Here is a 14010-nt window from a genome sequence, read left to right on the forward strand (position 1 = left end):
GGAGTTTGTACGTTCCTTCCATGAATGTGTGGATTTTCTCTGGGTGCTCTGGTTTCCTCCCACATTTCAAAGATGTACTGATTAGGGTTGCTAAGTTGTGTTGGTGCTGGAAGCACGGTGACACCTGTGGGCAGCCCCCAGCACATCCTCGGACTGTGTTTGGTCAGTGACACAAAATGATACATTTCACTGTACGTTTTGATGCTTTGATGTATATGTGATAAACTTTCTTTAAAAGTCTTTTCAAGTGTCGCCACGCTTCTGGTCAGAATCAGAATCAGGTTTAATATCACCATCGTGTGTCATGAAATGTGTTGTTTTGCAGTAGCAGTACATTTCAATACATAATACACTATAAATTACAATAAGAAACATATTTATTTAAATAAGTAATGAATAAGAAAGCAAAAAAAAATAGTGAGGTCGTGTACATGGCTTGAAGTGATTGACCATTCAGAAATCTGATAGCAGAGGGGAAGAAGCTGTTCCTGAAATGTTGAGTCTGTGTCTTCAGGCTCCTGAGCCTCCTCCCTGATGGCAGCAACAAGAAGAGGGCACGTTCTGGGTGATGGGGGTCCTTAGTGATGGATGCTGCCTTTTGAAGATGTCCTTGATGCTGGGAAGGCGAGTGTGCGTTTGCAACTTCCTGCAGCTTTTTCTGATCCTGTGCAGGATAGGTAGCAAGTGGCGATGCAGCCTGTTAGAATGGTACATCTGTAGAAAATTGTGAGAGGCTTTGCAGACTGCTAAATCTCCTCAAACTCCCAATGAAATATCGCTGCTGTCGTGCCTTCTTTGTAATTGCACCAATATGTTGGGCTCAGCACTGGATGCCTACAACTTACTAACCCGTGTGTCCTTGTGAAGTGCGAGGAAACCAGAGCACCCAGAGGAAACCCACACAGTCACAGCAAGAACGGTCTACGTCTATTCTACGTGTCAGGAATTGTGCCCCAGCCGCTGGCGCCGTGAAGCATTACACTAACCGCTACGTTATCACGCCGCCCACAGACCGGACAGCAGGGCGTCCGATTGCACAGGACCTGGGGTTACATTTCAACAGCGGAGTGGTTCTGGAGCAGGTCTGGGCGACACGTCACCGAGCTGGAAAGACAACCTGAATGCCAGAGCAGTGGCTGGGCAATGTAAAGGCTGTTAACTAAATATCACCTGGACAATAAACTGGACTAGACTGAAAATACAGGGGCTCTCTGTGCAAGAAGGGCCAGAGCTGACTGTGCTTCCTGAGGAGGCTCTCGTCATTCAACGTCTGCAGTACTATGCTGAGGATATTCTACGTCTCAGAGGCGGCCAGCATTCTATTCTACGCTGCAGTCTGCTGGGACAGCAGGGTGAGAGCAGCGATGCTGAGGAGATCGATAAGCTCGTCAGGAAGGCTGGTTCTTTTCTAGGGGTGGAACTGCATCCCTTGGCGGTCGTGTCTGAGAGGAGGATGCTGCAAAGGCTACGGAGCAATATGGACAATCCCTCTCACCCCCTCCATGACATACTGGACAAACAGAGGAGCACCTTTGGTAACAGACTGACTCCACCACTGAACCCCACAGAAGATCCTTTCTCCCTGCGGCTATAAGACTGCAACTCCTCCTCATAAAGTATATAACTATTTGATTTCATTGCACATCTGCATTTTGCACTATTTCTTTTTAATGCACAGATTGCATTTTCTTCTGTACCTCAACGGTTACATTTTATATTTTAAAGTATATATTTTTGACTGAGTAACCTTGCAACAATAATCTCCTTTGGGCTAAATAAAGCTTTATCTCATCTTATCTCCTGTCTAAATGAATCTGCAGTAAACACACTCATCTTTGTGATGCTTACAATGAAATTACCTCCAGTTTATTGAGCATCAGTGTCTTAGCGGATCTGATGAAGGGTCTCAATTGAATCTTTCGGCCCAAAGCGTTGAGTCTTTGACATCATTTCATTTCCATGGATGCTGTCTGACCTGCTGAGTTCCGCTTTGTGTGTATTGCCATCCTGGGCCCAACACAATCAGGCAATCACAAAGGTGGCTCGTTCCTCCAAGTTTCTGGCATATCGTTCTCAGCGGATCCATCCTGGCCCCAGTGCCCTGAGGCAAGCACAAAGGCAGCTCGTCAGCATCCGTTTACAACTTCCTTAGGGATTTGTGAAAATTCAGAGGGTCAGCGTAGCCTCTTGCAGGTTTCTATAGGTGTTCGGTGCAGAGTATTCTGACTGGTTGCTTCACTATCTGGTTATGGAGGCTCCAATGTACAGGATCACAGGAAGCTGTAGAGGGCTGTAAACTCAGCCAGTAGAGGGTTGTACACTCAGCCTGTAGAGGGCTGTAGAGTCAGCCTGTAGAGAGTTGTAGAGTCAGCCTGTAGAGGGTTGTAGAGTCAGCCTGTAGAGGGTTGTAAACTCAGCCTGCTCGATCAGAGACACAACCCTCCCTGCCAGCGAGGACATCTTCAAGATGCAGTTCAAGAAGGTGTCAAACATCACTAAGGACCCTTCTCCTCAGGACATGCCCTCTTCTTGTTACTTCCACAGGGAGGAGGTATGGGAGCCTGACAGCCCACACTCAATAATTCAGGAACAGCTTCTTCCCCTCCACCACCAGACCAGATTTCTGAAGGGTCTGTGAACCCATGGTCACTGCCTCACTAACCCTCTTTTGCGCTGTTTATTTTTGTTACTTATAGCAATGTTTTTGTATTATACGGCACTGCTGCCACAAAGCAACACATTTCATGACATATGTCGGTGATAATAAACCTGATTCTAATTCTGCTTCTGGGGTGCACTTTGAAAAGTCATGTCTGGCTCATTAACTTCCCTTGGAGAGAAAAATCCTGCCATCTCTTCCAGATCTGGCTGAGACTTTGACCCAGTGATCACTGGTTCATCGGCGAGACCAGCGGCGGTGAGCTGCGCGGGCTTGGTTGCCATGCGGACCAGGCCCTCGTGCCACAGGGTTGCCTGGTGCAGCCACCCAGGAGAGGAGACACTGCAGGGTGGGATGGGGCAGCCACTCAGGAGAGGAGACACTGCAGGGTGGGATGGGGCAGCCACTCAGGAGAGTAGACACTGCAGGGTGGGATGGGGCAGCCACTCAGGAGAGGAGACACTGCAGGGTTGCCTGGTGCAGCCACTCAGGAGAGGAGACACTGGAGGATGGGATGGACGCTGGTCCCTCCCATCAATGCTGCCCTCCAGTATTCGCTCGGTAAAGACTGGCTGGGTTGTGTTTGTCTGTGGTTGCACTAGTGCGTGATGAGAAACTGCTATGGGCTTGTTCTTACAGAAACCTGGCTCCAGGACAACATCCAATACACCATCAGTCTACAGCCCATGACACTCAGGGACTTTGGTTATATTAATTTTTATTTCTCTTTTTTTTTGCAACTGTATGTTTTACTATTATTGTAACTATATGTGTGATATGTGCCTCGTGCTGTGTGTGACTGTCAGTACTGTGTTTTGCACCCTAGCCCAAGAGGACACTGTTTCATGTGTGAGTATTCATGAGTGTGGTTGAGTGACAATTAAATTTGAACTTGAGAGACATCAGCACAGAAGCAGGCCACTCAGCCCATCATGTTTCTGGTGACTCTATTGCCCATGTACACTGATCCCATTTGTCCGGCACTAGCACGGTACTCTTCTCTGCCATTCCAGTGTCTGTCTAAATGCCCCTTACACACTGTGCTGGTATCTGATTCCATTACCTGTCTACCTTCAGTGGCCACTTTATTAGGTTCACCTGTACACCTGACCGTTAATACAAATATCTTGTCAGCCAATCGTGTGACAGCAACTCAATGCAGAAAGCATGCAGACATGGTCAAGAGGTTCAGTGTTGTTCAGACCAAACATCAGAATGGGGTAGAAATGTGATCTAAGTGACTTTCACACATAACGGTCTCTGGAGTTTACAGTGAATGGTGAGAGATACAAAAAATATCTAGTTTTGTGGGCAAACACACCTTGTTGATGAGAGAGGTCAGACGGGAGTGAATAGACTGGTTCAAGCTGACAGGAAGGTGACAGTAACTCAAATAACCATGAGTTACAACAGTGGTGTGCAGAAGAGCATCTCTGAATGTACAAGACGTTGAACCGTGAAGTGGGTGGACTACAGCGGCAGAAGACCATGAACATACAGAAATACAAACAGTGGCCACTTTATTAGATAGAAGAGATGCCTAATAAGGTTGCCACTAAGTGTATACTGTAATATCTATCTATACTAAATCGATCCTCACCTGCCCACAGTACAAAATCAATTAGGGACAGTCACAAAGTAATATAAAAGAAATCACCAAACCCAGGGCTAATAGCTGCCAGCCCAGTGCAGACACACATCAGGTTGTCGTGGTAGAAAAGAAAGGTTTCGCTGCTCTTTACAAGGTTGGAGAAAAGTGACGTCTCTCTCAGACAATGGGAGTTTCAAGATCTGTTCCGTACCCAAGGAGTGGGAACAATCACATCCTCATTTAAATTTGCAAGCCCGTGTTTATCGCATTTTCCTCAAACTGAGATGTGTCAAGAGAGGTGACATTTCCATTCCAACAGCTCCATTACAGAAACGTCAGCTAATAATCTCGGCTGATGGTTCAGTGTGATATCGAGGGGGCGGCGCATTCTCACTGGCATTGATTATAGGCTTAAAGCGAAGGCCGATCTTCTCTCCCTGCAGACATTAATAGACCTGGGACCAAAAGTCATCCCTTAACTGACAGTGCCAAAGGACAGGTTGTTCATCCAGCTGATTTTGGGGTTAGACTGCCCAACATAGTACTTAATTAAATGCTGTCTCTTCTGGTGAGAAATTCCTCAGTGGCAATCAATTCTTTGACTTTGATAAACTCCGTATGTCTGAACGGAGCCATTAATCTTAAAGCAAAGTTCTCCCCTCTTCACTCTACCCCGATCCCGTCTCTCCCTCCCTCTTCTGAATCTTGTATCTATTTTTCTCTGCCTTTTGTAATCTCCATCTTTCTCCCTCTCTCTCGATCCATCTATTTCTATTTCTTTCCAAACATTTGTAACGACCAGCTTTATTTGTCACACGTACATTGAAACGCATCACATTGAATCAGTGAGGATGTTCTGAGTGCAGCCTGCAAGTGTTGTCCCACTTCCATCACCAATATAGCAAGCCCACAGGTTACTAACCCTAAGCCATTCATCTTCAGAAAGTGGGAGGAAATCGGAGCACCTGGAGGAAACCCGGTCAGCCATGGGGAGAACATGCAGACAAATGCAGAACATGCGGTGGAAATTGGACTGAATATTGAAAGGCTGAGTTAGAGTGGACGTGGAGAGGACGTTTCCTGTTGTGGGGAAGTCTAGGACCAGACGGCGCAGCCTCAGAATAGAGGGATATCCCTTTCGAACAGAAATGAGGAGGAATGAGCTAAAGGGTGGGGAATCTGTGGAACTCATCACCATAGAAGGCTGTGGAGGCCAAGTCATTGTGTACATTTAAAGCGGAGGTTAATAGGTTCTTGAATAGTCAAGGCATCAAAGGTTATGGGGAGAAGGCAGGAGAATGGGGTTGAGAGGGATAATAAATCAGCCATGATGGAACAGCAGAGCAGACTCGATGGGCCGAACAACTTAACAGTGCTCCTGTGTCCTGTGGTCATATGCCTCATTTAGTGGATGCATTTACAACTGGGGCCGTTGTTTCAGAATAACACTGTGCTCGTTTGCAAAAGCGATGGAAGGAATTTCTTCTGCAGAAGGTTGACAATCTCTGGAATTATCTGGCCTTTGGTATTTATTGTGAACCTTTAAGTGTTCCTAAGAAGAGGGTGGTACTGCCTCCTAGAACCGTCACCGTGGCATGGCAAATATTCCTACAGCACCGGGTTAGGGGGATGGACTGGTTTGGTGAAACTGAGCCATTTCAGAGTGAACGTCAGAGTCAGTCACGTTGGCGTGGCCTGGGCTTCCACTGGAAAATTGGATTATTGTTTTCATATGTACTGATATATCGTTCCAGAACATCCTGAGGTTGTGTTATTGTTAATGCAATCAACATATTACATTGTGTGTTTCAATGTACATGTGTTCAATAAATCTGAATCTGGGGTAAAAGGAAAAACTTTCTTACACATACTATCCATACATAATACCACAAGACATAGGAGCAGAATTAGGCCATTCAACCCATCGATTCTGCCCCGCCATGCAATTATGGCTGATTTATAATCCCTCTTCACACGCACAAAATGCTGGAAGAACTCAGCAGGCCAGGCAGCATCTATGGAAAAGAGTACAGTCGACGTTTCAGACCAAGACCCTTCAGCAGGGCTGGAGTAAAAAAGCTGAGGAGTAGAGTTAAAAGGTGTTTGTTTACAACCCCTCTCATCCCATTCTCCTGCCTTCTCCCTGTAACTTTTGATGCCCTGACTAATCAAGAACTTATCAACCTCCGCTTAAATACACCCAATGACTTGGCCTCCACAGCCGTCTGTGGCAATGAATTCCACAGATTCACCACCCTCTGGCTAAAGAAATTCCTCTTCTCTGTTCTAAAGGGACACCTATCCGTCCTGACATCCTCTGGTCCCAGATTCCTCCACTATCGGAAACATCTGACAAATAGACACTGAAAGGTTAAAAGCACTGGGGGCCAATCGGGAGGTAAATTCACAAAGAGTTTGAGAGTGGGCCATGGTGTGAAATGTATGCTGTGATACCAGAAAATGTCCCTGTACCACAGATCAGATCATTACACAGAGCATTGAAGTAGAACAGGGGGGAAACAATAACAGAGGGCAGAATAAAGTGTAACATTTACGGAGAAAGCTCAGTGCAGGCAGACGATAAAGTGCAAGGCTATAACGAAGTAGACTGGGAAGTCAAGAGTGCATCTTGATGTTCTAGGGGATGGCTCAACAGTCTGATTATGGTGGGGTAGCTTCTGTCCTTAACCCCAGCGGTATGAGCTTTCAAGCTTTGGGATCTTCTGCCTGATGGAAGAGGGGAGAAGAGAGACTGTCCGTGTTGTGTGAGGTCTTTGATTATGCTGGCTGGTTTACTGAGGCAGTGAGGAGGGTGACAGAGTCCGTGGGGGGGAGGGTGGTTTTCATGATGTGCTGAGCTGTGCCCACAGCTCTCTGAGGTTCCTTATAGGTCAAGCGAGACAAAGATTGCAGATTTCCTTCACTGAAGAACATCAGTAAAGCCAGTAGATGTATGGTCACCATACTGACAACAAATCTCTTCACCCAGAGTCTGGAGAGCCTTTGGATTCTGATTCTCTACCTGGAGAGAGAAACATGTCTATTGTTCTCTACCAAGCTAGAGACCTGATTTGTCCGTCCGCACTGCTTCCTCTATAACTAGAAAATTATATTCTGTCTTCTTTCTATCACACCGCCCTGTTGAACTTCTGTTTGTGAGACAGGATACAACGTTGTTCACTGTATTTGGTACATGTGAAATAATAAACCAAGTACATCATGGGATTTGGGTTTAGTGCAAAATGGGGCAGCATTGTAGCGTGGTTGTTAGCACAGCACTTTACAGCACAGGGTCCTGGTTCAATTCCCACCGCGGCCTGGGGGGAGTTTGTACGTTCACTCCATGGCCGCTTCTGTTTCCTCCCACGGTTCAGAGACATACCGAGTGGTAGGTTAATCGGAGTTTGCCAATTCTCCTGCAGTTAGGCTAGGATTAAATCGGACGTTGCCGGGAAGCATAGCTCAAAGGGCAAGAAGGGCTGTCCCATGCTTTATCTCAATAAATAAATGAGAGATAAGGGTTAGCTTCATATGTCACATGAAATATTCAGTGAATTGTGTCCTTTACTGATTGTTATGTACATTAATAATTTATATTTTATACATATATATGTGTGTGTGTACATATATATATTATATACATACATAATATAATATATATTAAGTGAATGTAAGAGGTAGGTTTAGCAAAATTTGCAAAGGACGTAAAGATTGGCATTATTATCAATAGATAGAAAAGATAAAGATTAGCTTTATTAGTCACATATATTCAGGCACCAGCCTTCCCTCCATCGAGGACATCTTCAAAAGACGATGCTTCAAAAAGGCAGCATCAATCATTAAGGACCCCCAACACCCAGGACAGGCTCTCTCCTCATCGTTACCATCAGGGAGGAGGTACTGGAGCCTGAAGGCTCACACTCAGCGATTCAGGAACAGCTTCTTCCTCTTTGCCATCATATTTTTGAATAGACAATGAACCGAAGTACACCACCTCACTAGCTTTTTTTCTTTTTGCACTACTATTTAATTTAATTTTTTATATATTTCTTACTATAATTTACAGCTTTATTATTATGTATTGCAATGTACTGCCGCCACAAAACAACAAATTTCACGACATATGCCGGTGATATTAAACCTGATTCTGATTCTGAAGTTTACAGTGAAATGCATCATTTGCGTTAACGACCAACGCGGTCAGAGAACGTGCTGGGGGCAGCCCACAAGTACCACCATGCTTCTGGCACCGACACAGCAAACCCGCAACCTCCTAACCCTAACCCTTACGGTACGTTTGGAATGTGGGAGGAATTTCACGCAGTCACAGGAAGATTGTACAATCTCCTTACAGACAGCAGTGGGAATTGAACTCTGATCGCTGAGCGCTAATGCTGTCAAGCGTTGTGCTAACCACTACGCCACTGTGTCTCACCTGGAACTGGAACCATACTTACCGACTGGGAGAGCAGGCACGAAGACCCAGATGTCCCACCCCAGCTGATCTCTTTAAGTTATGTCACTACCTTTATTTAGAAGCCGTAGCAATGGGGTTGGATTTCACGTGCTCCAGTATTCTCTCCACATTGCTGAAAGAGCCCACTGCGGCTGCTTGAAGCAGGTCAGCTCTATCACAGCGCTCTTACCTGTTTGCGGCGAAGCTGTTGGCGATGAATCCACCGGGGATCTGAGTTACGATGTAACCCCAGAAGAAGGAGCCGTGAATTAGACCCACAATCTCTGGGTTCCAGTTGAACTGAGGTTTCTGGAAAGAGAAATAGGCAAAGAAAGAGATGGGTGTCCCAGCAATTAGACCGTTAGACACAGGAGCAGACTTAGGGCATTCAGCCCATTGAATCTGCTCTGTCATTCCATCGTGGCTGATTTATGATCTCTCTCAACCCCATTCTCCTGCCTTCACCCCGTAACCTTTGCCGCCCTGACTAATCAAGACCCTATCAACCCCCACTTTAAATATACCCAATGACTTGCCTCCACAGCCACCTGTGGCAATGAATTCCACAGATTCGCTATCCTCTGACTAAAGAAATCCCTCCTCATCTCTGTACTAAATGGATGTCCGTCTATCTGAGGCTGTACCCTCTGGCCTTAGACTCACTCACTATGGGAAACATAGTCTCCACATCCACTCAGTCTAGAATTTCAATATTCAAGAGGTTTCAAAGAGATCCACTTCCCTCCCCCATTCCTCTAAATACAGGCCCAGAGACCTCAAATGTTCCTCATACATTAAACCTTACATTCCCAGGATTATTCTCATGAACCTCCTGTGAACCCTCTCCAATGCTGGCACAATCTTTCTTAGGTTAAGGGGCCAAAACTGCTCACAATATTCCAAGTGTGGTCTAACCAATGCCCTATAAAGCCTCAACATTCCATTCTTGGTTTTGTATTCTAGTCCTCTGGAAATGAATGCTGACAATGTCCTGGTTAAATCTTCTCACCATATTATTCCACATCATTTGATCATTGACTATTGGTCCATGCAGCCTCGTCAAAACCCACGCCGGCCTCTGTTTCCACACAGCTCCCAATGGGCATTCTCTAACATTCTCTAAAAGCTGGTGCGTCAAGGCGTCAGCATCCGGTATGAAGGACTCTCACCACCCCTCTTCTCATGGCTACCATCAGGGAGGAGGCACGGGAGCCTGAAGACACACACTCAGCATTTCAGGAACAGTTTTTCCCCTCTGCCATCAGATTTCTGAATGGACAATGAACCCATGAATACCACCTCACTAGTCTGATCTCTCTTTGCTATACTTATTTATTTTCTATTTCTAATTATAATTTGGAACATCATGAGTCCAGTATAAAGGACCCTTGCCCCCTCCCCTCAGGACATGCCCTCTTCTCCTCAGGGAAGAGAAACAGTAACATGAAGACACTCACTACTGAGAGGTCTCTCTTTCACCCATCGTAGGTACTTATCAGGAGCACCACATATGCAGGGCCCTTAGCATTGTGAAGGATCCCTCCCATCCACCCCACAGTTTCTCTGACCCTTCCACTCCCACCAGCAGGCAGGAAATACCACAGCATTAGGACAAGAACTGTTAGGTTGGGAAACAGCTTCTTCCCCCAGGCCAGAAGACCACTGAACTCCCTGCCAACACCCAACTCTCATCACTTATGAAAAGCCAGTAGTGTTATTCAGTTTATTTCTTAACTTGTGTTATATATACATCTTATTATTTGTTAATTGTGATAATATTACTTCATGTGTTGTGTGTGTGCTGTGCACCTTCCTCTGGGGGCACCTTTTTATCTTTGCCTGTGTCCTCATGTACAGTTGAATGACAATTGTGTGTGAGTTATACATACTATGCTGTGCATCTCGGTCTGGGGGCACATTGTTTTGTTTGTCTGTATTCTTGTGTACAGTTGAATGACAATAAACCTGAACTTGAACACTCAATGTTTTAGGGACAGCTTCTTCCCCTCCACCATCACGTTTATTTATTTAGAGGTACAGAATAGTAACAGACCCTTCCCACTCACAGAGCCCGCACTGCCCAATTTCACCCATGTAACCCATTAACCTACTAACTCGTTTGTCTTTGGACTGTGGGAGGAAACTGGAGCACCCTGAGGAAACCTCCATGGCCATGGGGAGAGGTTACAAACTCCTTACACACAGCAGTGGAAATGAACTGTGCCAGCCTGCTGAATGTTCCATGAACCCAAAACCACCGTCTCATTTTTTACACAAGAGGTTCTGAAGATGCTGGAAGCGCTGAGCAACTCGCATGAAGTCCTGCAGGAATTCAGCAGGTCAGGCAACGTCTATGGAGAGGAATAAACTGTTGGCGTTTTGGGCCAACACCAATAACGGGATGGAAGAGGGAAGAGAAGGGTCTCGTCCCAAATCGTTGATTATAGATGCTGACTGACCTGCCGAGTTCATTTTGCACTTTGTGTGTGTTACTTACTGCCTTGCTCTCTTTTTAACTACTTTATAAAAAACGTTTTGTAATTTATAGTAATTTTTATATATTGTACTGTGCGCATCTGCAAAACAAACTTCATAACACGTCCATGATAACAAGCCTGGTCCTGATTTCCATCTCAGTTGATCTCACTGAGGCTGAATTAAAACTTCAGTGACATCTATTAGCACAACTGCTCCAGATTTCTGCAACCCCCTCACCGGTGTGTCTCCCATGCACATGACTCAGACACCAGGGGCTTTCTCTCTGATGCCATTAGCTCATCATGAGATATTACCACCAGGTGCCGCGCCTGATGGATCACAAAGCGTCCATTCTGAAACCTCTATTACATTCTACAAATTAGATTACATGAATCACTTCCCAAACAAGCTAAATTAGGTGCGCTCTCAGATGCATTTCAGCAACAAGCTGTCAAAACAGTTTAATGTATTTTTTTTCAATTCACTCTGAGGAGGCAGGCCAGCTCTCCTTGTACATCCCTACTTGCCCTGGGGAACATGGCGAGGGCTAGCACCTTGTACCACTGCAACACCCACACAAAACAGGAACTCAACAGGCCCGGCGGCATCGACGGAGGGGCTGAGACCCTTCACCAGGACTGGAAAGGAAGGGGGAAGAAGCCAGAGTAAAAAGGTGGGGGGAGGGGGAGTAGTACCAGCTAGAAGGTGAAAGGTGAAGCCAGGTGGCGGGGGAGGAGGGACGAAGTAAGAAGCTGGGAGGTGATAGGTGGGAAAGGGCTGAAGAAGAAGGCATCTGATAGGAGAGTAGAGTGAATCATGGAAGGAAGAGAAGGAGGAGTGACACCATGGGCAGGTGATGGGGAAGAGAGACAGCTACCAGGGTAGGGAATGAAACTGCTGCTGTCCAAGTAGGGAACCGCGACCTGAGTGAAGCAGCATCATGTCTGGCAGAGGGAAAGGAGGCAAAGGGCTGGGCAAAGGCGGAGCCAAGCGGTACTGTAAAGTGCTCCGTGATAACATCCAGGGCATCACCAAACCGGCCATCCGCCGTCTGGCTCGCCGTGGCGGCGTCAAGCGGATCTCGGGTCTGATCTACGAGGAGACCCGCGGGGTGCTGAAGGTTTTCCTGGAGAATGTGATCCGGGATGCAGTCACCTACAGTGAACACGCCAAGCGCAAGACGGTCACTGCCATGGATGTGGTGTATGCTCTGAAACGCCAGGGCCGCACTCTCTATGGCTTCAGCAGCTGAAAAATTCCCAAGTAGGGACAGTGGTCCCACAGTGCCATTAGAGACGGAAGTTCCTGGATTACAAGCAAGCTATCTGACTGTTTGTTCTTCAAAGTTCAAAGTAAATTTATTATCATGGTACATATATGTCACCATATAGAACCCTGAGATTCGTTTTCTTGCAAGTATACTCAATAAATCCACAGAATATTTAACCAATTTCCCCCGGGATCAATAAAGTATGACTATGACTATGACAAAGCCAATGTAAGACTGCACCAACTTGGGAGTACGACCAATGTGCGAAAGACAAGGTCCAGTGGCCAGTGGGAGTCAAAGTCAGGAGAACATGGGTCCTTTGATGTGGAGGGAGACAATCGGTGAGTCAGAGTACAGGAAGGAAATAGAGAGCCTAGTAACAACCTTTCCCTCAATGTTTGAAGAGCTGGTCATTAACTTTAGGAAGGGGGGCATTTCACGTGCTCGTCTCTATATTAATGGCGCTGAGGTCAGGAGGGCTGAGAGTTTCAAGTTTCTCATGGTGGATATCACCCGACAGCCTGTCCTGCTCCAACCACGTGAACGCCACAGCCAAGAAACCTCATCAGCACCTGCACCTCTTCAGGAAGCCACAGAAATTCGATACGACTGATGAGGAGGAGTTTCATTGTCCGAAGGGGGGGGGGTGAATCTGTGGAATTCATTGCCACAGACGGCTGTGGAGGCCAGGTCATTGGGTTTATTTAAAGTGGGCATTGATGGGTTCTTGATTAGTAAGGTTGTCAAAGGTTACGGGGAGAAGGCAGGAGAATGGGGTTGAGAGGGATAATAAATCAGCCCTAATCAAATGTGGAGCACAGCAGAGCCAATAGTCCGATTGGCCTAATTTTGCTCCTATGCTTCTGGCCTTATGGACCCTGACGACAACTGCTCTGCCCTTGACCACAACAAACTGCAGGCAATGTTCCCACTACATTTTTTTACAGCTGTGGAGCAAATATTGCTCTGAGCAGGAAATGTTTACACAGCATGAACTCTTTAAATGTTTATCTTTTGTAACAAGCATACTAAAAATTGAAAAATTGCATACCTTTGATTGATTTTTTTTGGAGGATATAATGAAAGCTAGTATGACAAAGAAAATCTTTCACATTTTGTAATTTTTTTCTCTTCTGTCTTTATTACAAATGCATTGTTTATAAGCACTGTCCAGACTAATTTCACATCCAGATGAAGATATGTCTTAATCCTCACTGGAACATCCAAATGTTCCACCTCTAGTCTGTTTCTGGATTTACATTTTATTGAATTCATAAGACTGAATCCATGTTTGCAATCAGCACTAGAAGTTTGAAATGTTCCAACAATGTTAACAGGAATTGTTAGTTCTTCAAATTCTTCATTTCTAAGCACATAGTTCAACATATCAGTGAGCGTCTTAATTGAACCAGTCTTAACTTTCAGAAATGACCAATTTGAAATCTCAGTATTGCTGTGTAACACCCACAGTGTAGCTCGTAATAGTAGTTGAGTAGTTTTTGGTCAGCATTCAGTGGATTGGCAGTTTGTTAACAATGAGCTACCGACTTCCATTC

The 14010-nt window shown here is 45.7% G+C and overlaps 1 protein-coding gene across 1 annotated transcript in view; it reads right to left on the minus strand.

The window, feature by feature from the left end:
- slc17a8 (solute carrier family 17 member 8) overlaps positions 1-14010 on the minus strand; it is an 89427-nt gene that overhangs the window by 57097 nt on the left and 18320 nt on the right. The window contains exon 3 of the mRNA XM_063057602.1: positions 8897-9015. Coding sequence (XP_062913672.1) covers positions 8897-9015 — 119 coding nt within the window. The remainder of the gene's footprint in view (positions 1-8896; positions 9016-14010) is intronic.

The sequence above is a fragment of the Mobula hypostoma genome, chromosome 9 (genome assembly GCF_963921235.1).
Source record: "Mobula hypostoma chromosome 9, sMobHyp1.1, whole genome shotgun sequence".
In the NCBI taxonomy this organism is placed as follows: Eukaryota; Metazoa; Chordata; class Chondrichthyes; order Myliobatiformes; family Myliobatidae; genus Mobula; species Mobula hypostoma.